The 27938-nt window shown below is 32.0% G+C and overlaps 2 protein-coding genes across 5 annotated transcripts; both read left to right on the top strand.

Annotated features, from left to right (window-relative positions):
* Positions 1 to 38: 38 nt before the first annotated feature.
* LOC109809941 (uncharacterized) lies at positions 39 to 13879 on the top strand. 3 transcript variants are annotated; one of them, XM_020373373.3, is made up of 20 exons: positions 39 to 206; positions 557 to 719; positions 986 to 1279; positions 1611 to 1799; positions 2008 to 2091; positions 2981 to 3040; positions 4010 to 4054; positions 4946 to 5145; positions 5892 to 6374; positions 7549 to 7675; positions 7764 to 7961; positions 8105 to 8191; positions 8668 to 8730; positions 9430 to 9504; positions 9608 to 9658; positions 9983 to 10060; positions 11278 to 11412; positions 11736 to 11843; positions 12481 to 12546; positions 13445 to 13879. In XM_020373373.3, the coding sequence occupies exons 2-20, from the start codon at positions 717 to 719 to the stop codon at positions 13511 to 13513; spliced, it is 2415 nt and encodes an 804-aa protein (XP_020228962.1). In that variant the 5' UTR covers positions 39 to 206; positions 557 to 716; the 3' UTR covers positions 13514 to 13879. The 3 variants fall into 3 exon arrangements, with proteins under 3 accessions (XP_020228962.1, XP_020228961.1, XP_020228963.1); XM_020373372.3 differs by having other exon boundaries at positions 545 to 719; XM_020373374.3 differs by lacking the exon at positions 557 to 719.
* Positions 13880 to 17720: 3841 nt separating this feature from the next.
* On the top strand, positions 17721 to 20027 carry LOC109809035 (growth-regulating factor 1). Of its 2 annotated transcripts, none has more exons than XM_020372254.3 (4): positions 17721 to 18317; positions 18504 to 18921; positions 19118 to 19605; positions 19692 to 20027. In XM_020372254.3, the coding sequence occupies exons 1-4, from the start codon at positions 18128 to 18130 to the stop codon at positions 19697 to 19699; spliced, it is 1104 nt and encodes a 367-aa protein (XP_020227843.1). In that variant the 5' UTR covers positions 17721 to 18127; the 3' UTR covers positions 19700 to 20027. The 2 variants fall into 2 exon arrangements, with proteins under 2 accessions (XP_020227843.1, XP_020227844.1); XM_020372255.3 differs by having other exon boundaries at positions 17730 to 18317; positions 19124 to 19605.
* Positions 20028 to 27938: the final 7911 nt, after the last annotated feature.

Genomic DNA, 27938 nt, shown 5'->3' with positions numbered 1-27938 from the left:
GGAGGCAGTAAATTGTAAATATAGAGTGGAAGCAGCAGAAAGAAAGGCGTGCAAAATAAGAAACTGACCCTTCTCCTCTTCCTCTTCTCAACCTGTGTGTCCTTTGGTTCCACCCTTCCACCACTTCCCGCATATTTTATTTTCTTTTTCCCCTTTCTGTTCCATCCATCACCGCCCCAACTCTTCTCTTCTTTTGCTATTTCCAGGTTAATTCTCTTTCTCCTTTTCCTTCTTCTATCTCAATTTTTCATTTCCAATCCTATTTCTTCTTTTTCTGTTTTCCTCTGCCTCATCAATTGCTTACTTTCTCTATGTTTATCAGACCCAGCATCACATGAAATTCGAAATACAAAACGCTTACTATCTCCATGTTCTGGCCCTTTTTCCTTGTTTTTAATTACTCAAGCTTTTGCTTCCATGGGATATGACATGATTAGTTGACGACCCAGTTTTTGCTTTCATTGTTTATTTGCTCTCGTATGTTCATTTTGTGTAATTACCAGCGAGAGAACACCTTGCTAACGTTGCTTTTGATTGGTTTAAGTAATTTTTCTAGGAGCTGTTGGCTTTATTTGGTCGGTGTCACCCCCCTTGTGTTTGATGGACTTAACATCCCAACCGATGATGCCTATAACGGGGGCAGCACTTTAAACTCGATGCAACTTTGAAAATTCTTTAGAAAATAAAGTTGCACTCTTGGCATAGCTTTTGCCCTAATGGTAAGCACTTGATCTAACAAGATTAATTGATCCGAATAGCTAATAAATTTGATGTTTTTACCATACAATGCCTTGTGAGTTAGCATACTACTAGGTGGCGTATTCGAATAATTGTTCATAGCCGTAATTACTCTCTTCCATTTTCAACATTCGGAATGAATTTGAGATTTAATGTAGCTCTAGTTCTGAAAGATACTTTGTTTGAATTCATGTTGTTTACATGACATTCATGTTTATTTGTGTCATTGAATGTCATTTTTATGAAGGCACAAATGGCTGGAATGGCAAAGGAAGAAGAGTCAGCTAGTCCTAGTTGGGGTGCTTCATTTTTTATGCAGACAAAAGAGGATGTCGCTAGAGCTGTTGCTGCTGCTGTTAACTCTCCAATGTCGTCAAAAGATGATAATAGTGGTAGCCAACTTCAAAGGCTGCAGTATCAAGTTGCAAAAATGTTAAAAGGCTTTTCACACACTCCTGATGTTGAAAACACAAATTACAATCCTGAAATCCTGACTAGTCTGAAGCGTCAATGGGCTGCAAACTTTCAGTTGCATTACATGGTAGGGTACAGTGTTGTGCTTCAATGTACCAGAATTACATGTTCCTTCTGGTCCTTTGAGTATGAACTATAAAGAAAGTTTAAGTTGCTAGTTATTGTAGTATCTCAAAAACACTTGGTTTTGAATGCTCCGCTTCCTGTCTGTTACTTATTTGAACTTTCAGCTCCTTCTCTTTCAGTGCAAATCATTGTATATGTGTTAGCGTTTCTCCACTCTGCATGCCATTATCAGCTTTTAGGATCTATATGTTTTCTTCTTGCTTAGGGCACATCACATGAACTATACTGTCTCTTGATTGTTCTCATACACTCCATCTTATTTGAGTTCACAGGACCATAGGTCTTGGAAGGAGCCCTCACGACTGTTTGAGAGCATGGTGGTTGTTGGACTTCATCCTAATTGTAATGTTCAGGCACTACAAAGACAATATGTTGATAGAAAGTTTGAAGGCTCTGGTAAATTGAGAAGTGCACTTGGTTATCAGAATCAATCTCGTGTAGAACCCAATATTGAACCTCAGGTTGTGATCTTTGGTAGCAGATGCTGAACTTTTATTATTATTATTATTGCCAAATCCCAAATGGTACAAGTACTAATGCTAATTGGATTACCATTCATGTTTTACTGCATCGACTACTAAAACTTCATTGATTACTAGTCTTTAGTATTAGTTTTGTCTTCAAATATATATATATGGATCAAGAACATTGTGTATTCAATTTTTTCAGGTCTTGTTTGTTTACCCTCCAGAAAAACAGCTGCCTCTTAAAAGCAAGGATCTTCTTTCTTTCTGCTTCCCTGGAGGCTTAGAGGTTAGGTGTATGCTCAATGAACTTCAATTTTTTCTGCCATAATTTTTTATATAAAAATTCAAAATATTATCACCATTATTAATATTATAAATGGCATAGTAGATGAAAACAGAAATGACCTCAAGCATCGAGTGTTTTTCTTTTTTATTCCTGAAATTGATTAAAAAAAAGATGTCAACAAGCTTGTAGATTCATTGGCACTGGGGTGTAGCATAAGACATTAAGTGGCAATGGGTAGAGAGGGGGTAGGGTAGGAGAACACCATTTGTGTTTGTGTAATATATTGGATGATGTCCATTTACCTAGAGTGGGTTCCACTGTTGATAAAGCATAGTAACTGAAAAATCTGTATGATGAATAGTGACAATATTGCTTGTGTTGGATATTCCATATCGTTTAGTAGTAGATCAAAATAGAGTATATAATTGAGGATAATCCTTATCTTAAAAGTCAGTTTTATAGGAATTAGTTAGGCTTAAATCAACTTTCTTAAGATGGTGCCATAGCCTATTCCAACGGTTGATTTTGGGCCTATTTAACCACCTGCTATTGGATTATTATTGGATCACTTGCAAATGTCTAATTCTTAATGTGAGGAGTGTTTGTCAGAGATCCCACACATACTAAGACCAAAAAAAGAGTATATTGTGAGGACAATCCTCACTTTAAAATCCAGTTTTATAGGGATGAGTTAGGTCCAAACCCACTTCCTTAAAAGCTTGTATTTAAATTATTTGCATTAATAGTAGTTTATGTATTTATACAGTGAGTAATCTATGGAGTCAGGCATCTATTTTTCTGTTGTATCATTCATTTATTTATTTTCATATGTGAATAAGTTATGTGGAGCTTTTAATTAGGTTTTAATTTTTGTTGGATGTAATTTTAGGTACGTGCTGTTGAGAGAACCCCTTCCATGAGTGAGTTGAATGAAATTCTATTTGGTCAGGTATTTTTTTCTGCAATGTTAAGCTTTGGTTAATATTAATTTAAACTAATTATTTTTTAATTTAATATTTGATTAATGTGTGATTATATTCTTCCCTCCCTTCATGAGTGGTTTAATTATTAATTGAGTTCTATATATCAAAGTATTTTTAGACACCTCTGCTAATAAGGTGTTGAAGCTGTATCCAAGAGAAAATTTGAAGCCTAAAAAAAGAAAGATTTACCGAGAAAAATTAAATGACCCTGAATAAAAAAAAGTTCAGACCAAAAAAAGGCCACCATAAAAATAGAAAAAAAAAAAGAAGAAAATAGACATGATGCCTCTCAAGAAAAGGAGCATAAACCTAGACAATAAATGAAAGCAAAACCTATGATCTTTCTGAGGCCCAAACTTGAAGTACAAGCCCAGGCTGAAAAGTGAAAAATATAGACAAATCACAGTTGGGCGAAGCCAATTGAACTTTTAGGGGGAGTGTTCTGTTGGGGAACAAGTCTACATTGATGGGTTAGAATCAACTTAAAGGGCATACAAATAAGAGGGGCATGAGTTTGAAGTGCTGAAGTAATTTCGGACATATAGGCCTCTCAAGATAATCCCACTAATTCACACTCTCCCTCACTTTTAGACAAGAGCCTGCACACTTATTTAAATTTCTAGTATTAACATTCCATCTGAATTGGTTTACCCATCTTTGTAAATCTGGCTACTCTGTATATACAACTTCAATTTTCATTTCTCTGATATATAAAGCACAAACACTATATAGAGGAATAGGGAAACATGGATCTGAAAGACAACTTAGGATCCTCTCTAACAGACTCCTCCACCTCAATTCCATCCTGCCCTTGTCATTTCTGCCTCTCTTTTTTAGTAAACCTGAACTGGGGTCCATCAGGACCAACTATGGGGTGCTCCTCAATTTCTTAGTTGTTAAAACTTGGTAACTAAAGGTCTGTTTGTGTATTGCAGGAACACCTTAAACAAAGGGATCTGTCATTTGTATTCAGGTTACAGGTATCTGATATAATCTTATTGTTCCTTTGTTGCCACTTTTTTACATTTTATTATTTTAGTCGTTATGTGAGATTTTGCTATTTTTCTTGATATCAAAATATTCTAGGGGATGGTATTTGGAATACATGTTACCTTTTCAAATTGTATTCTAAAATCATGTGTGAATGTATGCTTCACATATATTTCCATTTCTTCTTCTGGATGTATCTTTCCTTATTACTTTATTATCCTTTTTTAGAGCAGTTGAATACTATCTTATGTTAGCAAGCCATCCTAAGAAGTTTTTTGCAGGAGCAGTGTTAGCCTGGAATCTTTCATAGTAGTTTTGGACCTAATCCCCTTGATCTACATTTGAATGATGGTTTTATGATGCAAAAACCAGCCACACATTTGCTAGTGCTAATTGTGTTTTTATTATGCCATCCAAGATATAAAATGTCACATTCTCTTGCGCAAGAATACAATTTTCTTGCAACTAGTGTAACTTATTTGTTGGTTTTCTTTCATATGAGAATTGAGGCATCTTTATATTTACAATAATGCATGCACTATTTGGTGGAGTGGATTTAGAAAGAAAGGAAAGGATATGGTTGATGTGTTTGGACCATAGCCTTTTTTCTTGATGTGCATTGGAGGTCTAAGACCTAGTGCAGGGAGAGGTGTGTATGCTAAAGTGCAGCCAAAAATAGCCCAGGATAATTTCTTGGATCTAGTGGTTCTGGAAGGCACTTGTCAGTTGAGCTAGAGTCTTCTTTATATGCATTAATCACTTCCTTTATTTTTTTTTTCCCAATTCTTCCCAACCAAACAATGCCTTGTTTATTTTTTATGTCAAAATTGTACTGGTTACCTAACAATGTTACTTTGTTTCTTTGTATTTTAACTTCGAAGGGTGCTGACTACTCAACACTGTATGGGAGTTGTGTCTTAGTTGAAGAACTAGTGCAAAAGCCCTCTGGATTGCTTTCTCTGATTTCTGATAAGCAGCCTTCTTACTCTTCTTTGAGACGAAATATATTAACCACTCAGAGATGTTACTGCATTCTTTCAAGGCTTCCAGCTTTTGAATTGCACTTTGGTGTATTGAATAGGTAGGTATCTGTAATCAGGAGTCATCAGATTGAAAGTAGATGTACATGATATTTGCAGTTTCTTTGTGCACTTAATGTATTAAATTTTGAGTGGATGGTCGGTGAACAGTTGTTCTGTTTTGCACTCCTTGTATGCTTCAAAACAGTAAAAAAGTAAAGGACTATGTACTTACCTACTTGGGCCGAACATGCACATACTCGTGCACACTGTTGGGGAGTTTAGAACACTGGGGAGCATTCCACATAGTGAGTAGTGAGTAAGTCATACAAGTGAGCTTGACACCACAACATAACCTAAAACCTTAAGGCATTAGGTAGGTGGGTCTTTCTCACTTATATATTACTCAACATGCCCAACTCTAACCAATGTGAGACTTCACTTCACACTTGAACTCCAACACACACTGTTCATTTATCACATATAAAGAGAAATAAAACCAGAGAGAAAGAGAGAGAATCAAGAAAAAACTTTATTGATATTTCTGAAGCAGGTTTCTACATTGGAAGATTAAGTTCTATATATTATGGAAGTTGAATTGAATTTTTTTCCCCTTTTTTTATGTGATTGACATGGTGTTTATTAACTGTATATTTGGATGAAATATTTAGGTTATGGATAATATATGCTCATACATTGTATTTATTATGCATGGGAGCATGAGACATAAAATTGTTTACTTTCTATCATGATGGGATGTTATGGCTTCATGATTTTTGCTCATTTCATTGTGCTAATATCTCTGTAGCCTCTTCACACAAGAAAGGCTGGAGCGGTTGACAAAAAGTGTTGGAGATTTAAATTTAGAATTTGTTGAAGGTAACTATAAGGAAGAAAACCCAGAGGGGTACTCAGAGTGTGTTTTGGTGAGTGATCGACCAAGAGAAGACAGTCTTGGGGGAAGTCCAAATTGTCCAATAACTTCTGAATCAGGAGTAAGAAATTCTACACCTGAAAACATTGTGGATGATGGTCAACCAGAGCACCTAATGGTTGATGGGGAGCTGCAGACATTTAAGGAGAGAATCAAGTATGACGATGTTGTGCCTACTGATCCTGTAAGTGATAGGACAACATCCAAAGAAGATTCTGGCCCTACAAATTCTGAAGATAGTGATCAGTATGGAGATGCTTTTGCAACCAACAAACAATCAGAAGAAAAACATTTACCAAATGCTATTTTGCCCCTCCTGCGCTATTGCCAGTATGAAAGTTCTGAATCATCTTGCAGGTTCATTTCTCTGGAGCTTAGTTGATTTTATTAAGAAATATATTTTGTTTTAATTCTGCAGTATATACTCTCTTTCCCTAGTAGATATAGTGTGCTTGATCTTTTGTTGTAGTGAAGTGCTCTCTTTTCTTAAAAGGAAAATATTTCAATGTAAAGTTTGCTTTCTATTGGAACTTTGAGATTTTTATATCAACTAATGATAAAGTCAAAATGACATATATAAGTGAAAAATAACCTTCTCCTTACAAAACAATTTTGTGGAGTTGACTTAGGCCAAAATCCAAATTCTAAGATAGCATTTACCAAATGCTATTTTGCCCCTCCTGCGCTATTGCCAGTATGAAAGTTCTGAATCATCTTGCAGGTTCATTTCTCTGGAGCTTAGTTGATTTTATTAAGAAATATATTTTGTTTTAATTCTGCAGTATATACTCTCTTTCCCTAGTAGATATAGTGTGCTTGATCTTTTGTTGTAGTGAAGTGCTCTCTTTTCTTAAAAGGAAAATATTTCAATGTAAAGTTTGCTTTCTATTGGAACTTTGAGATTTTTATATCAACTAATGATAAAGTCAAAATGACATATATAAGTGAAAAATAACCTTCTCCTTACAAAACAATTTTGTGGAGTTGACTTAGGCCAAAATCCAAATTCTAAGATAGTATTAAAGTCTATCATAGTGATTGTTATTGAACCTATCGGACTACTCACTATTGGGCCTGAGAACTAACCTTAGATGTCTAATTCTATAAATTTCACACTTGAGATGTGTGTTGGAAATCTCACATTAACTAATATTAAAACCAAATTAGTATAAAGTGGGGGACGACCCTCACTTTACAAGTCAATTTTGTGAAATTGAGTTAGGCTTAAACTCAAATTGTAGAGGGATTGGAGTGCTCTTTTCTTACTAATGTCCTTACTTTGTAGGAATTGTTCTTGTGAAATTTTTTTTGTTCCTTTATCATTTGATTACTTTAGAGAATAATTTATTCTCCTTTTTACTTTTATTCCTTATTTATTTCCTTCCAATAATTTTTCTAAATTTATTCAAAAAGTTATAGTGAATTAGTGATGTTGCACAGTTATCTTTTATAGACAATTTTTGTCCTCAATGAAATAATTATCCCTTTCTTCTAGGTGATTTATTGTAAATGTATGTTTTGCTTTGTGCAGTTTTCAAAGTTCGCCTTGTGAAGACAGAAATTTTAGGAGTGATGTTGATGATAATGAAACAGAAGAAGCATCTTTCTCTGGCCAAGATGATTTAAGTGACTTAAATGATATTCTTGAATGGGCTAAGGTTTGTAGTTTGACTAGCACCTATAGCTGGTTTTGCCTTGTTATTCATGATGATATTTTGTAGCTGATGGTAATTTATCAATTCCCAGGAAAATAACCATGGACCACTACAAATCATCAGCAAGTATTATCGTTTAACTTTCCCTGCCAGGGGCTCATCACTTACGTTTCATCCTTTGGAGCACTTACATCCCTTGGAATATCACAGACCAGCTGAGACAATTCAATGTCTTGCAGGTTCAACAGTTGATTTGAAAATGTCCAGTACTGGTCTGAAATTAGCTGATGTATGTTTTCATAATAACTTTTTAATGGATGAGTTTGCTTTAATCACACTTTAGATATGATATTTGAGTATTCTGGGAAGCTTTGTTTCATAGTCACATTTTTATAGTAAATACAGTACTTCATTGTTGTTTGTTAATCTCAGGCACATAATGCTCTTATGGTGGAAGAGGCAAATGCATTATCTGTATGGGCTGTAGCTTGCTTATGCGGTACATTGAGACTTGAAAATGTATGTTTTATGATTTTGTTAATGCTTTATAAAATCTGTTTTGTTTCCACATGTTTTTTATATCACCTTGTTTGATCTTCCAAGTATATGGATTATTACTTTTTTCTGCAATAGATTTGGTGGCATTATTTCAAGGTTGAGCTTATATGTAGGTGGATTCATTATGGTTTTACTTGGAGAATGTTTTTTCATTATGTGCAGATAGATTCATTTCAGGGTTTTTCGTTGGGAAGGGGGGGTGGGGGTGCAAGTGGAGTGCAGGACTTCTGCTCTAGCTGTATCATGAGTGTTAAGTTTATCATGATTTCGATTTTTAACATTTATGGAATTTATGGATACATCTGTTATCTTTTATAATTTATGGATGCATTTCCTGAAGTTGAAATGAAGTGATCAAAGTATAATCGTTTCATATGCTTGTATATGAGTTTTACAATTATTAGTTGGTTTGATTGTGTCCCTTCTGCACTCTGCAGGTTTTAACATTTTTTGCAGGAGTTTTACTAGAGAAGCAGATAGTTGTTGTCTGTTCTAATTTGGTATGTCTTGTACCTAAAATTAAGTTTGTAACGATCTTGTGATAGTGACCAATCTTTCCTATTTCATAATCATAATCATCTGCAAGGTTATATGGGTCATTGGTTATATATGTTTTGCCCATTGCAAACATTATTGATCCCTTGTTGATATGTTATATATGGTTAAATTAATTAGTAGGTCTCTGAATTATTTGGGAATTTTTAATTAGGTCCCCAAACTAAAAAAAAAAGTTATAATTGGGCCTTGATCTTGTAATTTTTTTGTAAATGGGTTCCTAGGATTTTCAAAATCGCTACAAATTGTCATTTTCTGGCAGTTTCAAGCTGCCATAAACTAACTCAAATAGTACTGGGACCTACTGATTAATTCAACAGACTTTTTTATTTTGGTTTATTCTCAATGTTGTCTTTGCCTGGTACAAGTTCTTATGCATATGTTGTTACTCATTTTGCTGCTTATTTTTAAAGTTAACATCATGTTCATGATTTAATTATCTTGCAACAACATTCTTATTCTCTAGTTTTTAAGATTAGTCACTCTCACAATGACATATACATGCCTATAATTATCTGGATTAATATGGACATTTTGGCGTCACATTCAATCTTTAGGGGGACAATTTGGTAAATTTAACTGCAAAAACCCTTTATATTTTTAAGAATTGATTTATAATCTTTTAAATTTTCTTTCATGATCAGGGAATCCTATCTGCTTCAGTTTTATCAGTTATTCCACTAATCCAGCCTTACCGGTGGCAAAGTCTGCTAATGCCAGTTTGATTTCTTTCTCTTTTCACTATTAAAGTGAATGAGTTTTTACATGTTATTATTTTATATATTTCACGTTATGGTATTTGATGAGAACATGATCTTCCAGGTTTTACCAAATGACATGCTTGAGTTTTTAGATGCACCTGTCCCTTATGTAGTGAGTATTCAGTTTTTTGCTTTAACTGATAAAAATATTACCTGCTTGAAGCAAAAGCCATGAGGTTGCTTTTGCATTTAAATTATGTTCTTTTAAATATTTGCTCTTGCACGTGTCAATTTATTACTTGGATATTATTGCTTTGAACTTTGAAGCTGGTCAAACTTTTAGTATTACCTTTCATACATTGGGATAAAACATTAAATTTGCAACTGGAGTGTGCAGTTTCAAATTTGGTTTCAAGTTCAACTGTTTTTATTTTCAACCCTTCAATTGATAATTACATTTATGATATCTCTGACTGCCTACAAAATTAATTTCTAGGTTGGTATCAAGAACAAGCCCAGTGAAGTTCAGTCAAAGTTTACCAATGTTATTCTGGTTGATGCCAATAGAAACCAGGTAAAAATCAAATTCTTTTTATCTCAACAATTTATGAAACACTAGTATGCATAACCTTTTCTTTCTTATAATTGTAAATTCATTGCTTCAAATGAAGGGAAACATTATTCTGCACATCATTAATTTCGTTTTATGTATTGTAAGTTTTTTTTTTCCTGTTTGCTTGTGAAATACATTCAAGTTTTATGTTTTGGTTCCTTTTTCCCCCCTTTTTGATTTATATAAATCAGTTAGCAAATTGACATAATGGGTAATAATGTAGTAGGGAAAAACTGTATGTTAATTAGAGAATGGTATATTCTTGTAATTATCCTTTTATTTATGACACCTAATATAAATATATGTTCTGCTGTGTAATTCAATTTCAAATACATGGAATTCATCACACATCTCTCATTTTCTATCTCAACAAATGGTTTAGAGAGATGGCTGGGATAGCACTTACTGTAGAAAAGATGGAAGGAACTAGGAACTCGCCTTAGGTGGTTTGGGCATGTGTTGAGAAGAATTGTAGAAGCTCTAGTAAGGAGAGTAGATCAGGTGGAAGGTAGCTTAATTGCTAGAGCCTAGAGGCAGAGGGAGGTTGAGAAAAACTATGGGTGAAACCATTGAGAAGGATTTAGAGGTCAATAATTTGTCTATGGACATAATTTATGATAGGTCATTATCTCGTTTGATCCATCAAGCAACCCCACTTGGTGGAAGAAGGCTTCATTCCTCTTGTTGGTAAGAAAGGATTCATTATTCAAGTTTTGGGTTTATATCTTTGGAGTTAAGTGTGTGTTTGCTTTAGACCATGTAGTGTGGTGCCATTAGGTTGATGGGGTTTGGTTGAGGCAATATTCAATTTTAGTAATTTGGTAATTTAATTCGTAAGTTTGGTTAATTAGTAAAATGATATTTCACATGCTAACTGTGTAACTCATGGGAGCAAAAGAAACAATAATTTGGAGGCTATAGTTAAATCTTAGGATTGATTAGGTTAACTGGTTAGATGAGTTGAAGATTTTATATCCTTAGTTCCTAATGATTTGTTGCAGGTTTGAAGATCACAGAAAGTGCTGCCTTCTAGTTGCTGTTATTTGCTTCTTTGATTCTGAGAATACTAGTCATTTATTTTAGCATACAGCACAATTATTTGCTTTTCATGTGCTTATGTGCTAACATCAGTGTAGACACACATGGTTTCTTATCACCCTGCTATTATGTTGCAATAGGTGAAATCACCAACAATACCACAACTGCCAAGACAGAAAGAGCTAGTCTCTTCTTTACGTCCTTATCATGCAACTCTTGTTGGCGAAAGTTACTTGGGTAGGAGAAGGCCAGTATATGAATGCACGGAAGTGCAGGTGTGGCCATTTTAATGAAATCATCGTCATCCATTATTACTGTTCCTGATTTCCTCTTTATTTCTGTCTCTGTCATTCTCCATTTTTGGTCTCCTTTGGTCTCTGGATGAATGATTATTACAGACGTTAGTCATTCTTACATTTATTTTGTCAGTGATTTAATATCTCATTTTGTAATCAACATTTATCCAATTTCTTAATAGTTCATTATATTTTGCATCCTCAGATATTTCTGATTCTTCATAGTTGTTTCTATGTAACACTTGGCTATGCCAAACTGTCTCAACATTTTAGTCTGTTCTCATGTGTTAGTTTTCCTACAGATTGAAGCTGCAAAGGGGTTCCTTTCGGTGGTAAGATCTTACTTGGATTCTCTTTGCTGTAATATCCGTTCTCACACAATCACCAATGTACAATCCAATGACGATAAGGTCTGTATTTTAGTCTCACCCACAAATTTAGACATTTTGATAATTGTCTCAATTGTATTAGCCTCTCTGTAAATAAGGATTTGATTGAGAGTTATAACTTACAAACTTGTTCTTATTTTTACCCTGAAAAAGGATCAATAAACATAATATTTAAGTCAGTTCTAACTGATATTTCTTCCTTGGATAGTTGGATCAAAGAAAGCGTAGTCTGTTCAGAGTGAAACTGTTTCCAATGACCACTTTAATTTGCTGATAATAGTTCTTTGTTGGTGATAATTTCAAGTTTAGATATGAATGACCGGAATCCTATAATGTCTCAAGACAGATAGATAAGCTTTAGGTGTACTACACTATCTATATAATTCATCTGATGCCCAACTCTTTTAACTGTCACCTTTAGCCTCATTTATGAAAATGATGATGCCTGGCTTTGCCTCTGCTCAAGTGATAATTAATGAGAGACAGATGGTTATATAGATAGATAAAATAAAATAATTAAAACAAGATGTATAATTATAAAATTTGTAACTGAAAGGCATGCATTAAAGTTTACCATCATTTATAAACATTGGCTTGCTTTGAAAAGAGCATATTTTAGTAAATACGAGGAATCTGAGATGATGGTTTGTACCTTCAGGTTTCATTGCTTCTGAAGGAGAGTTTCATTGACTCATTCCCTTATCGTGATCGGCATTTTATGAAGGTTTGTTTCTTTTTGAGCTTACATCATACCTTATGCCAGCTATATATGAAAATTTTAATCAAATTTGCTTGTAAAAGTTCAAAATGATTAGAATTTCCTTGCAAATTATCTCTGATTTCTAGTTGAGTGCGACTCCAAAATCTGCCCTTAATCTACTCCAAACTTACAGATTATTATTTACTTGAATCACAACTATTACACTGTCTTAGCTGTATTTTGCTAAAATTTCTGGTTAAATTGAGCAAAACACTACCTTTCATGTAGAAAAGATGTAGAATTTGTTGAGTTAAACTGGAATAATCAATGTAGGGAGTACCTAGGTCTCCCTAATCAGCTGCAGTGTTGCAGATGCTTGGGAATGGTTGTATTGCACACAGGGTTTGACTTTATTTTCAACTATTGACCCTGTTTGTTGGTTGATATTTCTTTTCAATCAATCGTGTGCTTTATAATCATTGGGCATCTGCAAGCTTCATGTAGTGGCATCAAGTCAAGTTGGACACTAGGTTTCTTCAAAACCTTGAGTACAAATCTGAAGAGTGTGTTTTTTACACTGGGACCATTTGGCTAGCATCTCAAAAGCACTCAGTTTTTACTTAGGGGGTTGGTTTGTGGCTTTGTGCTAGTCTCGAGCAATGACAAACCTAATTTTATTGTTATTAGATGCATCAACTCATAAATGTGTGCGTACACAAGTGAATGTTTTTAATGAGAAGCAATTTTTATGTATAATCTCTTGCTCATGGTTGCATGCTCAAATCAACCAAGTTTGTCTAATTTGCGTTATTTAGATGATAAACTTTTCTATATTAATGGAGCTCTTTCTGTTTTTGGTTTATATTAAGACTACTAATGCAGTTTTGGTATTTTTTATCATTTGTTGCCTTGCGCCGAACAGCTTTTCGTGGATACACAGCTTTTTTCTGTACATACAGACCTTGTTCTCTCTTTCTTACAAAAGGAATAAAACCGCCATGCGAAACATCATGGGAATATTAATATTATTGTTTTGTTTCACGGTTGAACGCAAGTTCAGTGTTGTATAATTTTCCTATAGTGAGCTAAATTTTTCCCCTTTTTTATTTTCTGGCGAGCAGATTTTTCTCCCTATAACATATATTTACCCAGCAGTCAGCACGGTTCCCTGGGCCCTTTTTTCTTAGGCTCTGCGTCTGCGGTACCTGTAAATATTTATTTGAATGTTGTATTCGAGTCTAAAAGGGTTACAAGGGTTTCATTCTGTTTTTTTTTTTTTCTTTCACTAAGACTAAAAGATAGGATTAGTCTTATGCTAAATTTAAATCTATTGCGACCAATATTTTATGCCTTTTAAGACTGATCTTTTAGAAGATTTGGTTGCTATTTGCTTTTTGCGAGTTCATTCTAGATAATCCGTGTTTGTGCATGCAATGCAGAGATGACGACTTATTTTCCCCTCGCCCTTCCCCTAAAGATGCTTGAGATTCACGTTTGTTAGAAGTGTTTTCGCGATTTGAACATAAAATTAAGGCAAAGGGCTCTCTCAAGTTAATTATAACTTCTATTTTTAGTCTTATTCTTATATACAGGATTCCTAATCTCAACAAGAATTTTTTTTTAAAAATAGTTAACTTAGTTAATAATTTTAAATGTCAATAGGTTATTTAACTTTCAACATTTTTAAATTTTTATCTTTTTAATATCTTTACCTAATTAGTTAAGTTTTCATAGCCGGTGATCTCTTGTTCTAATGGAGCGGGAGTTTGAGAAATTGATTTATTACATTCATTTTTTTATCAGAAGAAATTGTTAAATAATTTAAGGATATAATTTTGTAAAAAGAAATTAAATACAACAACAAAAAAAGTATTATAAAATTAATCAAATTAAACTTCTGAAAATATATAAAATGGACCGAACTTAATATATTTCTTCGACATGAATGCTTAATAATAACATTTACGGTTTACCAACCTTTTTTTTTTGTACCAATACTTTACCAACGCCTTTAACTAATCATAGTAATTGGAGGGGAAAAAAGTAAGGTTTGAAAAGTAAAAGGGTAGCTGATGAAGCCTTTTTTAACTTGTTCCTTTCAATTATTTTTTACAAGAGATTATTTTCTAATTAAAATGCTTGTTCGCAAGATTACTTAAAATAAATATAACAGTAAAATTGAGTCGCTGACGATGTCAAACTCAAGAATGTTTACTCACTCTGGTTTATACAAAACATTAAATTGGCGGGGAAGAGGAGGCCATGTCATAAGTCTTGAATTTGAAAGATAATCTGTTTTGTATAAAGATCTTGAATCGGCATTACACAAAGATAGGGAGATGGGGACATGATCACTATTCAGTATTCACTAAGCGTGGGTTGTGTGGTCCAAGTCCAAGATGTGGCAGTTCTGCTTGATTCAAAACCAGAATGCTACAGCAAAGATGCCGGGATATGCCCTTCTGGCTGTTACATTAATGGAAACATTTTATGTGTCCCTGCTTCGGACCTTTTACTTCTTAAATGTGTCACCGTTTTAAGTAACTTATAGCTTTGATTAACCATTTGTACTTTTAATATAAAAGTACATGGCATGCTGTGTGTTTTCATAAAGTGAAACAAATATTGCAACCAGTACACATGCTGCTAACACTGTTTTCTTATTTACAGCAAATATGAACAAAATTTTAAATTGAAATATTTTCTAAATCTATTGCTTCCCTTTTGTTTGATGCAGATATGAAAATATAAATTAAAAAAAATTAAAAGAAAAAACACTCGGGTAATACTCATATTCATCATACTCGAATAATATATATAAAAAAATCATATAAGGGTCAAGTAATAAAATCATATAACACAAGGCTGAATTAGAACCTATCTCTTAATTCCATATTCTTTTTGATTAAACTCACACGTAAGTATCAGATTTGAACTTGTGTCAGGAAATAAGAATTAATCCAATGATTAAAGAATGTGAGAGAAAAACATCGTATGAGATAAAAAGAATATACATATATTTTTTTTTTTCGAATTTTGCACTGTATTTTCTTATCGAACAGTTCACTCTTCCTTTTAAATTAGTAATTCACTTGATTATCACGAATCACAAATAATTAACAAAACAAGAAAAATATACATGTAATATGAATTGAGTTAATCACCTATACATTGACAGTGTAATGTGTTTATAGTGACATGACACAATTAAATGATATAATTGGTTGCCAGTGTAAAAAATTTTTACACTGACAATATATAAGTGATTAACTCGTATGAATTTTGCATTTGTCAAGTTGGAAGATAGAGTCAAACCAAATAACTAATAAAATAACCTAATAAATTTATACTTATTTTTTTCTAATACATATATACTTAATCGTATTTTGATTAGTTGAAGTAGGTCAGAATTACTTTCTTTTTCTTGTTTATTTTGACAAAAGAAAAATCTTTCAAACGAAAAGGGTAGCAACTTACATTAATATTTGCTAATAGATGTTGTTATGGTTGAATCTTCTAGCTGAGATCATAAATTTCAAATTTCAGCATTAATACACTAAATAGAAGAAGAAAAAATTACATGACATGTAACAGTTTAGCAATGACCTCACAAAATCTTCACTCCGCAAGTTTCAAAATGCCCAGAGAATAGAATCTTTTTGCTTTGTTGTGCAATATCATCTTTTTATTTCAATTCTCTTATTTGATTCTCATTGTATGTGAAAATCAATGATAAAAATAAGATTAGTTTTGGACTCAGGAGCACAAGGTTACATGTTTCATGACAATAAAATAAAAAATTATTCCAACATGCCTTTTATATTAACAAAATTACACATGGCGCGCGTTCAATGCTGAGAGGGTGTGTGTGTTTATGTCACTTAATCAATGAAGTACTTAAAATTGTGAGCATTGACGTTGACAATAAGTTTGAGTATCAAAACGAAATAAAGGTACAAATAGGTAGATATTGATCATTAAGTATGGTGCATAATATTGAGTAATGGACATCCAGGAAAGAGAAGAGTAGATGCACACAAATGCAGATATTTGTATCTTTTGGCTGGTTGAAGTTGAGTGGTGTCCAAAGGTAGAGACGATGTGTTTAGGCAATTGTGTTAACTAGGTGGATGAAAATCTCGCTGAAGACCACACACTTGTACTACCAAAACTCAACAACACAAAAATAGCTCCAAAAGTTTTAATACAACCAAACAACATAAATGATCATGCCAATCTATGTCTCTCGTTTTATCTGTGTAGTTATGTGTCCCCCTTTTGGTTGAATTGGTTTTGCTCCATCAAATCTTCTGACTTGGACCCTATTTCTTTGGCTCCGCCAACACTATTGACATATATGCTTTTCGTTAAAACCTAAATTCATATTGTAGTGTTCTGATATTGTTAAGCAGTGACCATCATGGCACAGTGGTACTTAGCTTAGACTAGATGAGCCAAATAGTTAGCACGTGCTTTCCACTGATTAATTTATATTGGTTTGTGAAACTCAAACAAACTATATATCAAATATCTATATCCTCCTTTCTGCCATATTTTCTTCTTTTGTCTTAACATACAACAGAAAAAGGTGGCATATTTAAGCATGTGAGGGCTGTTACATTTTAAGTACGGAACTATATAAAGTTTGGTGTTTTGTTTTCTGTGTAAATTTCTATGGGAATGATCTTGAACTTCCAGGGTAAACGGAGGATCAAGTTGTAATACCAAGTCACTGAATAAAGTTCAACACAGTATCTGACCCCTAACCACTTTTTAAGAACAAATAAATATTTGAAACATGTATTGCCTAAGTAGCCTTGCTTTAACAGAACGTCCATCTTGTTTCAACGGAACCAGCAAAACGACAACACCAAATAATCCCAGTTAAATAGTATCCACACACCTGTAAACTTAGTAAGAAAAATGTTATATTTTATTTGAGAAAGAAAAAAATTACAGGAGGGGATTCTAGTGTTATCTGTGAAAAAGGTCAAAATGTAAGTGGGAGGGGGTCTGAGTCTGAGGTAAAGGAACAGAAAAAGTAAATGAGTTAGTAGCAGTAAAAGCTCCAACCGTACAATCTTCTGAGACAGGCATTGGCTTCAGACACCAACTCTTAAATAGTTTCATATACAATAATACCAATAATAACTATTTCCTCTTTTGTCTTTAGGACCTTTTCTTTCTCTCTCCTCTAGTTTATGGATTTCCGTAAAGATGTCAGAGACAGGGGCTGCCAGAGAGGCAGCTTAGTTGCAGAAGCAGTAGCATCAGAGAGGTGCAGTCATTATACGAGCAGAGAGAAAGAGAAAAAAGAGTGTGTGTGTGCATTGGCATGCAGCTATGTAATCAGAACCATTAGTTTATTACTGTAACACAATGGTCCCTGAAATAAATATACCTACTCTACTCCAAGGTCCAAAGTAACAAGCAATAACAATAAGCCTCAACACAAACACTACTCTCCCTTCCTCATGTTTCTCCCTGAGCCTGTCCTCTCTGAATAAGTTCTGTTTCATTTGTTACTATCAGCCATCAGCTTTGTGCCCTTTGATTCCTTTTTACTCTTTTCGTTTTTGCTGTTCTTTCCCTTTCCCTCTGCTCGATGATGAATGGAAGGAACAGGTTCCCCTTCACTCCTTCACAGTGGCAAGAGCTTGAACACCAAGCTCTCATCTACAAATACATGGCTTCAGGCATCTCCATCCCCCCTGACCTTCTCTTCACCATCAAAAGAACATCCCATTTGGACTCCCCTCTCTCCTCAAGGCTCTTGCCTCCCCACCCCCAACACTGTAAGTCCATCATCTGCATGCTTCTTTTCTCTTCTATAAGATATCCTGCATACTATTCTATTCAAACCTTTTATCGCATCTGTCGTAGAAAAATATTACTAGTTAGTAGATACACATGATTATTGTATTGAAGATGGCACCAGATTTGAGAACAGAAATAGTTATTCGTGTTTGGTGTGCATGCAGTTGGGTGGAACTATTTGCCAATGGGGCTAGGGAGGAAAATAGACCCCGAGCCAGGGAGGTGTAGAAGAACAGATGGGAAGAAGTGGAGGTGCTCAAAGGAGGCGTATCCAGATTCAAAGTACTGTGAGAGGCACATGCACAGAGGGAAAAACCGTTCAAGAAAGCCTGTGGAAGTTTTGAAAACAACAACAACAACGACAAACATAAACACAGATGCCTTATCAATCACCAAAAACAGTCCTCTTCCTGCACTCTCCCCAACCACTCATGACACTTACCATCATCATCATCACCACTCCTTCCTCTATCACCCCTCAAGACCCTCCAACGCTGTTGCTTTGTCATTCCAAGACAACAGTGCCCCCTTGTTTCTCGACACTGCTTCTTGCTCTCAGAATAACAACAACAATGACTGCAGGTTCTTTTTTCTGTAAACAAAAAGCTGTACTCTTACACATTCAAACATAGCTCTTATCACATAAGTACAAAATGAATCAAGTTTCTTTTAAATTAAAATCAACTTTAAAATTGAATTTTTAACAAGTTTATAGAAGTTGTTTTGCCAATGATTTCTCTTTTTTGTTTCTTCTTTTATTTTCTTGTTATCGGAAAAGGAGCAGGTATGTGTATGGACTGAAAGAGGAGGTGGATGAGCATGCTTTCTTCACTGAACCTTCTGGAACTATGAGAAGCTTCTCTGCTTCCTCAATGGAAGATTCTTGGCAACTCACACCACTCACTATAAGCTCCTCTTCCTCTTCAAAACAGAGGAGTTGCTCTGGCTTATCCAATGACAACAACAACGAGTACTCCTACTTGCAACTTCAGAGCCTCAGTGGCAACAACAACAAGCAGCCACAGCAAGATCATCAGGGTTGCTACATATCAGGCACTGGTGGCAGCGACATCAAGTGTGAAACGTTCATGAAACTTGGGAAAGAAGAGCCTCAGAAAACGGTTCATCGCTTCTTCGATGAATGGCCCCCCAAGAGCAGAGGATCGTGGCTTGATTTGGACGACAAATCATCCACCACCCAGCTTTCAATTTCCATTCCCACGGCTTCTCATGATTTTGCAACTTTCAGTTCAACAACACAACGAGGTAATGAACCTTGTCTATGACTCTTTGTAGCTTTCATTATGGGGTCATCATGGGAATTGTTTGTGAGTTGCATTTTGTTTTTGCAGATGGTTGAGTTTAGTGGGGTCGTTGTACTTGAATCAAAGGCCAATAATGTACTTACATGGTGGGGTTCACATTGTGTTTGTGAGGTCTCTCTTTAATTGCTCCCCCTTTTTCCATCTGTTTGTGTTTCCATGGAGGGATCCAATGTGTCTGTCTGTGTGCTATTTGCTTTGCTTTCAATGTTGTGTTCTTTCTGCTCTCTCCTACATTTTCTGTTTTTATGTTTGAGCTAAGCTAACACTCAAAGTCACGTCCTTCTTTCTTATTCATCATTCTATTATGAGTACAATATTTTGGATGCTTTATATGGCCCCGGATTTGGATTTGCTTCTTTCTCACTTCTCAACTCTTTCACATGATTGTGGTCCGATCAACTTAATAATAATTTTTAAGATAAACTCTGTTTAAGAACGTGTTTTGTCTGGTGGATCTTCGAATTTGAGGGAGATATTTTACGGATATACACTGTTATAATTATTTCACTACTTGACATGAGATTTTCTACTGTTAAACCAAAATTAGAGAATAACTAATGAGGGGAGACAGCCATATGATAAAGGAAAGGTTGGTTTGTACCAACAAAAATAAAAGGTTTGCCCAAACTTATTGCTGGCAAAGGGTTCACTCCTACTAGTCAGAATATTGCTTCTTGCAAATTTGTGTAAAGGAAGAGATAAATGATCTGAAAATCTTTAAGTCGGTAGTTGGCTCTAGCCTAACATAATTTTTGCATGAAGTGGTGTCTTAATCTAAAAAATATTTACCCAAAAAACTGATTTTCTTACGATTGTTTTATTGAATTTGTTGCTGTTTTGATGGTTCACCAGCAGAAGTGGGCTTCAATGATTAAAGGTCGGGTGCATGTGCCTCAGTTCTGTGGACAACATCCAAATGAAATAGTAAGATCAGAGATGATGTTCACACAAAGTATTTCAGATTTTCTGTTACATAAAAAACTACATTTGGGAGAAATTGTGTCCCCTAATGCTTATCATAAATTTTCGGTCTACTTTTGTACCAACAAATAATCACCTATATGTTTTGGTTCCCTCAAATAATAATATATGCACCAGCACCTAGTGTGTCATCCAATTACGAATTTTGTGTATGCTAAATTAGTTTATTTTTATAAAAATCATCTCAAAGATACTTTTTAATTCATGAATGTAGATCGGATTTTGGTTGTTAAATTTGAGATATTACGTAAATAATATTCATTGATAAAGAAAAATAATAATTTCTAATTGAAAAATGGTATAAAAATCATTACACGGGATTACATGTATATTGTACTAGTAAGGCCATTCGGCCACCTGGTTCGGCCACTCGGCTACCTGATAGCCGACACCCAATCGGCCCCTGAATGACCGAACCAGGTGGCCGAATGCCGTTCGGCTACCAGATGGCCGAGTGAACTCAGATTCCTACTAATAGAGGTAAGAATGTACCCATAATTAAGGATTAAGGGTTAAGCATACCCGTAAGCCGATTAGGAGCGTATTACCTAATCTGGTAATCTTGTTACAGGGCCCATGGAAGTCCGGGCCCATAAATGTCAGTATAAATAGCTCTTGTCACGAGGTAAGGTCACTGTTCATTAATTGCCATCGATATCTGCGCTTTGTCCTGACTTGAGCGTCGGAGTGCCTTTTGCAGGTACCTCCCCCACACCGGAATATTGGTTCGGAGCACTCGTTCGGCCCTCAGAATACGAAAGGATTATTGGTGTATCCTTTAGACAGGTACATATATTAAATATAATTAAATCATCTTGAGTTTGTACAAATTATTCAGAATCTAATTTGAATTTGTATTTTTTATGATGCAAGTTTGACACTCTATAATTATTAAAATCATATTTAGGTGAAAAAACCTATTCAAGAATATCCTTTTCCTTGATACCAAAGGTAAAAATTTTTGTGAATCTTTCCTAACCCTCGACGATAAGTAATGTCATGAGTTTAAATGAAAGCTATTTTATTTTAACTAATCACTAAATGAATTTTTTTTTTGTCTATTTAAAGGCATGGATTTGTTAACTTACGTAAATTTAGATGTATTAAAGTATTTTGAGGTTTGTCATTTTATAAAATAAATTTTAAATTAATTTTTAACTTCGTGAATAATTAACCTCGCTGTTTTTCTTTGTTTTGTGTATATATCAATGAAAACATAAAATAAAATAACAATTTTGTAATTATAAAAATAAAAACACAAAAAAATGGACCTCTAGTCTAGACTTTTTTTGTGAAACCTCTAGTCTAGACTTATTTACACAGTCCAACACACATGTTAGATAATTGAATTATACAATTAGTAATAAATAAAATTTTAAATATGCTATGAGATATGTTTTCTAATTATCAATCGGATATATTCTTGCTTAAAAAAAATAGGCTCATTCAAGTTAAGGCTTAAGCCTTAACGAGTTAGGGTAGTATCTATCCTTAACTGTAAAAATAATTTTAAACAAATTATTAAAAAAGTTTCTGTAGAATAATTTATACATAAATTAATTGTATCTTATGAAAAAAATTATCTAATAATTATATTACCTTAAAACAACTCTGGAGCCAATCCATTCAAAACAATGTTGGAGTTTTTTTGGAAACGCTGCTCATGGAGAAGGGCATAATCATATTGCATTTTGTATACAAAGGTATTATTAGCCTATCAATGTGTTTGAATTTGAGTGTCAAGATATATAAAATAAAAATAAAATAGAATATGAGATGAGATGAGCATAATCCAGTTATTTGGATCAGTGCTGTTTGTTCTTCTCTGTTTTATTAAAAGCAGAAATACAACATAACATATCTTACCTTACCTTTTTATATTAAGAGAAGATGCCCTAGCTAGTGTACTCTCAAAATTTCAACAAAGCACGAAGAATAAATGCTACTCTCCTTTGTTTTTTTTTTCTTCTGTTGTTTAATAATAAGAGTGTAATTCTTTTTTTATGGGGTCGATTCATATAAGAATAAAGTAATATTTTTGTGTTTAAAGTTTTTTTTTTATTTTAAGAATTAATTTTAAATTTTTTATATTTATTATTATTATTTCATAAAAATATTTTTTGGTTGCCAGTCTTTTTTCCATGCCATTTAATAGGTAGGTAGGATATATTAATGGTTTTTATGTATAAAAAAGGTAAGAGATATTAATGTTTTCAGCTTTTGCGGAGTCTAGAAAAAAAAAATTGAAAAGGTTATTGTCTCTTTATATTCATAGTCGATAAAAATAAACCAATAAATATATCGATAATGAAAATTTTAAAAGAACAAAACATTTTGCAAAAAGAATAAATATATGTCTTGTTAATATTAAGACCTATTTAAAAAAAATACATTTAAGACAAATCTAATGTTATTAGTTAAATTAAATACTTTTTTAAAATTTATATAAATTAGTAATACTGTAATAGCTTTAAAATATTTTTTTAATCTAAAATCACTAGGATTATTATAGTTTTTGCGAGAAAGAAATTGGGATAGGTGTGTAAGGACTAGGTTCATATTTATTATTGTTTTTGTAATTTTTTTATAGATAAAAAATAATTTTTTATTTTAACCATAAATCTGGGCTTAAAATTACGTGAATAATTACTCCTTAAAAATATATGAGAAAATTTGTATTGCGAAAAGTGTAATGTAAATATTCTTATTCTATTTTGTATTTCTCGTAGGCGTTAAAAAAAAAAAAAAAAAAAAGAGAGAGAGAAGGAGAATATTCTACTTACCCTTTTCACGTGGGTAGGGTCAGGGACTCAGGGGAAGGGAGGAGGAAGAAGTGGACACTGCATGCTCTATATATATATATATATATTATTTTTATTATTATTTTTTCAGTTGCCTAATTTCATTACACATATCTCATCCTTTTTCTTTTCTTTTCCTGTAATTACTGATTAGATAAAAAAAAAAAAAAAACAAGTTTTTCCGTAGAGAATTTTCTCTTCTATAATCTTATCTCACTCAAATGTGACTATTATAGTAAAATAAATAAATTATTGTGATATATAAAAATAAATAATAAAGTTGTTAATATTAATTGTAAAACTCAAATTCACTTCCTAAACCAGAATCCAAGTATGAAATTTCCTTCCACGTCGTTCTGAAGACTAAATTCCGAGCAAGTACACAATAATGTCGTGGTCCATGGAAAAGGTGGGGAAAGGATACCGTTCTCTTCACTCTGAAGAAAAATGAAAGGGTACTCCATTTCACGACAAAATATTACATAGTATTCATCATTTGCTGCGATCTTAATATACTCCATATCAAATTTTTCATATAGTACATTTGAATTGATGAGTCACATAAATATTAATTGAAACTAACATTTTAGTTTCAATTTCATGTTGGTTGATATCGTTAACATTATCTTATTTTAAATATCATTCATTTTGAATTTTATAGATCGTTCATATTTTATTTTATACAATAATCAATATAGAATATAGAATGTTGGTAACCAAATCATTATTCAATACATCTAAAATTTGTTATGATCAACCTCCCATACTTAATTTATTAGTATTAAAATAATATTTAATCAATAAAATTTACATTTCACGAATATAAATTAATCTTTAATAATTAATTGTATGATATTATTTAAATTACAAAAAAAATAATGTAGAATGTTTGTATACCGTACATCAAGTACAATAAGAGTTGATGTATAAAAGTAGAATCGTCTATTTTACATCATTCTTTGCTGATATGAAAATGTCCACACTTAATATTATTGAAATTTATATCAATTTAATAATTCATGTAAAAAAATCATTTTAATCCATATAAATTAACCTTGTCCCATTGGTGTATGAAAACACAATATTTATAAATATTTTTTATCTCAACTTTTAAGTAACATGAGCTCTTTTAAAAATATTTATATTAAAAATATTATATTGACTAATGATACGAGCCATAATAATAAGACAATTTTCATCTTACACATTAATTTTATAAACTTTAATTATATTTTAAACCATTTCCTTGAAATAATACTATAAAGTCTACATCGTAATTCATAACGATTATTGATTGTTGGTTAATCTATAATGTTATTCACTATCATATCATTTATAGACTTTACGCTTGATATGTATTTAGTAAGTATACTAACTGACGTAGTAATAAGAAAGACAAAAATTCAAGTTATCAATCCACAAGAGACTTGCATTTATAATTATTTAAAATGATTATGATACTAGATAGGTAAATAAAAAAGTGATTGAATTAGATTAAGTAAAAAAAAAATTAATAGCAGAATTTTAAAGAAAACTATAATCTGAATGAAATTAATATATAATAAAAATAGTATGAGATTGATTCACTAACTTTTTCTATATAAAATTTTCATTCAATTTATAATTAAACAATTAATTCAATAGTTCATGCATGTATTTAAACCCTAATTCCTTATATGAAAAATTGTAGATTGTTTAAGAAAAATATTAATTTCTTGATAATTTTTGTTAAACAATCATGCATGAAATTCAAGGACTAAAAGTTGATAAATGAGATTTATCTCAATTTTATGGTTATAAATGTCATTGGTGTTTTCTCCAAATTGTAGTTTCAAAAGAGTTTCTCAATCTCAATTAATTATAATAAACCATGCATTAGATGATCAAACCAGATTAAGCATTAAGAGTAGAAGAAGAATAATTAACCTGAGTAATGCTTTTATTAGATGAAAAATAGGAAAAAATTTACATAGTTTTAATATCTATTTCAATCCCTAACAATAGGGAACTTAGTCATGCATGACTAAGGATTATAACACTAGATGAATCTTTGAGCCCTTCATGATTCTCAATTTGATTTCACAGAGACCTCTCTAATTTCTCTAAAATTGTACTAAAGAAAAATGTATTATAGTATGAACTTATTCATAGATCTATAGAAAATTCTAATTTTATAATAATTTCTTATGAACTTTTTTGTTGAGTCCAGTCACTCTTAGCGCATATGTTATTCACTCTGAGCAATCAAGTGAATATGTCAAGGGATGTCCTTTGTCTTTACACACTCAAGGAAATTTTGTGGAAGCTCTGAGTGAATTCTATTCACTTTAAGAACCTATTTGATGTAATCTTTGAATGTTACTCTCTGACTTTTCTTGTTCATAGCCAATTTGCAGTAGTTTAGAGTGAATTGTGGTCACTTAGAGTGTCCATGTTACTTACTTTAAGCGAATTAATATAATTTTTCATTGTTGTTATCCATCTTTACTTGCTCAAAATGAATTTGTGATAATTTTAAGCGAATTTCAATAACTTGGAGCGACAATTATGTGCGACATGGATCAATGTTTTTCCTTTAAAACTTGTAACTTTTTCAATTATTTTTTCTTGTGCTCCACTTCAACAAAAACATAAAAATACTTAATATTTACAAAATTAAATCAAAATTAAAATTATCTTTTAATTAATTATTTTGTAACCTAAAACAAGATTTAAAAATAATATATATATATATATATATATATATATTAATAATTACTTTAATTAAATAAAATATAAATACAAATTTCACAATTATCAATGTTCAAAATAGTTAGACTTGAGCATGAGTATGTTTAATGAGTGAGGAGTTACTTACTAGTGGGTCATTAAAATGTGAGGTAGCAGGAAGCCATATCTCTGGACTGGCCCAAGAGCAGCTTTAGTAAAAAAGAACTGTAATTGTGAAAGTGGCGAGTAAGTGTTGTATCGGTCCAAAACAAATAAAGGGGTAAGTAGTGGTTGCAGGTTCAGAATCTCTCAGGTCTGGCAAGAACTTCAGCACTAAGCAGTAGCAGTAGGGTCAGACCCAAACGTACACTCATTATCCTTTCCATTGCATTCAACCATCTCATCTGACTCCATCAGTTACCACTCACTACCCGACATTCAAACTATTTCTATCTCTCTCCAAATTATAATTTCATTCAACATTGAATCATCATGCTTACGGTTAACATATTTACTTCTCATTTTCTTAACCATTCTAGGTCCACTCCAGTACTCAAGCTCAATAAGTAAATTTCTCTTCTTAAGAATTACAATAGTTTTAAATGCTTTTGATCCGACAATAATACTATAAACATAATGATTAATAAAAAGTGTTTTTACTATAAATTGATTTTAATCATTTGTTAACAGTTTGTTTTCTGATTTAATAATGACATACCATCTAGAATTTATATGAAAGTTTAATTATTTCAATTAAAGATGAAAATAATTGGGATTTTAAATAAAAGTTATGACTTTACTTATCTAAAGTCAAGTCTAACTTATTTAATGAAAAGGTTAGAGTTGATTTAGTGTTCTTAAGTTTATTATTTTTTATATTAAAATAGTATTTTATTAATGAAAGTCATGTCCTTTTAATATAAATTAATTATTGATTAACAATTTTAAAACATTAATCAATCATGTCTAAAAATAATATTTGTTTTAAGTCAGAATTTAGATTTACAAAAAAAAAAGTTTTTTTGACTTAACAGATTGAATATGATATAATAAAAAAAAATACATATTTTCTTATTAATAATATAATAAATTTTTATATATTATACACAAATTTTTATCTTGTAGAGTATTTTTATGAGCTTTTCTTCAACAAAAGTGTTTTTAACTTCCTATTTAATTCATTTTTTATTTAACATAATTATTAGTGAATTAAATATTAATATTTAAAAATAAATTATCAATAACTATAATAATTTTTTGTTACAATACAAATTATTTATCATAAATCTAAAATATAATTTACATAATAAAAATATTTATGTATACTAATTTTAAATATAATATATATATATATATAAATATAATATTTATTTAATAAATAATTTATTATAAAAATTAATTATATTATATAATAAATATATTTGTGTATTATGCATACTAAAGTACTAGTAAAAAAAAATCAAATTATCAATATTTTTGACATTTCAATTGCACTTAAATATTTTACATTCTCTATTCATAAGAAATAAAAAAATAAAAAATTTAATTGTCGCATTTACACCTGTTTTTTTTCTCTCGTTTTCATATATAGTTGATTATTTAGATATAGTATTTACAATGTTAAATATTTATCTATATAACTAAAATTTATAATAAATTATATATACAAGTAAATACTATGTTTAAATACATAAATCATATTAAAAGTTTGTATAAATAAATATTTTTAATTATATAAATTATATTTTAAATTTATAATAAATAATTTATATTATAATATGAT

This window comes from Cajanus cajan, chromosome 5 (genome assembly GCF_000230855.2).
Source record: "Cajanus cajan strain Asha chromosome 5, NIPB_CcT2T_4, whole genome shotgun sequence".
Classification (NCBI taxonomy): domain Eukaryota; kingdom Viridiplantae; phylum Streptophyta; class Magnoliopsida; order Fabales; family Fabaceae; genus Cajanus; species Cajanus cajan.
Note: the sequence above shows the minus strand (reverse complement) of the source record. Positions and strands in the feature narration are given on the sequence as shown.

What these genes read in the sequence shown, in the direction of transcription:
- LOC109809035 (XM_020372254.3), top strand. Translation starts at nt 18,128, where the DNA reads ATGATGAATGGAAGGAACAGGTTCCCCTTCACTCCTTCACAGTGGCAA. An exon ending in GCCTCCCCACCCCCAACACT is followed by an intron (nt 18,318 to 18,503) that starts GTAAGTCCATCA and finishes GTGTGCATGCAG; the next exon opens with TTGGGTGGAACTATTTGCCA. An exon ending in AACAACAACAATGACTGCAG is followed by an intron (nt 18,922 to 19,117) that starts GTTCTTTTTTCT and finishes TTATCGGAAAAG; the next exon opens with GAGCAGGTATGTGTATGGAC.
- LOC109809941 (XM_020373373.3), top strand. An exon ending in GCTTCCCTGGAGGCTTAGAG is followed by an intron (nt 2,092 to 2,980) that starts GTTAGGTGTATG and finishes ATGTAATTTTAG; the next exon opens with GTACGTGCTGTTGAGAGAAC. An exon ending in CATTTGTATTCAGGTTACAG is followed by an intron (nt 4,055 to 4,945) that starts GTATCTGATATA and finishes TTAACTTCGAAG; the next exon opens with GGTGCTGACTACTCAACACT.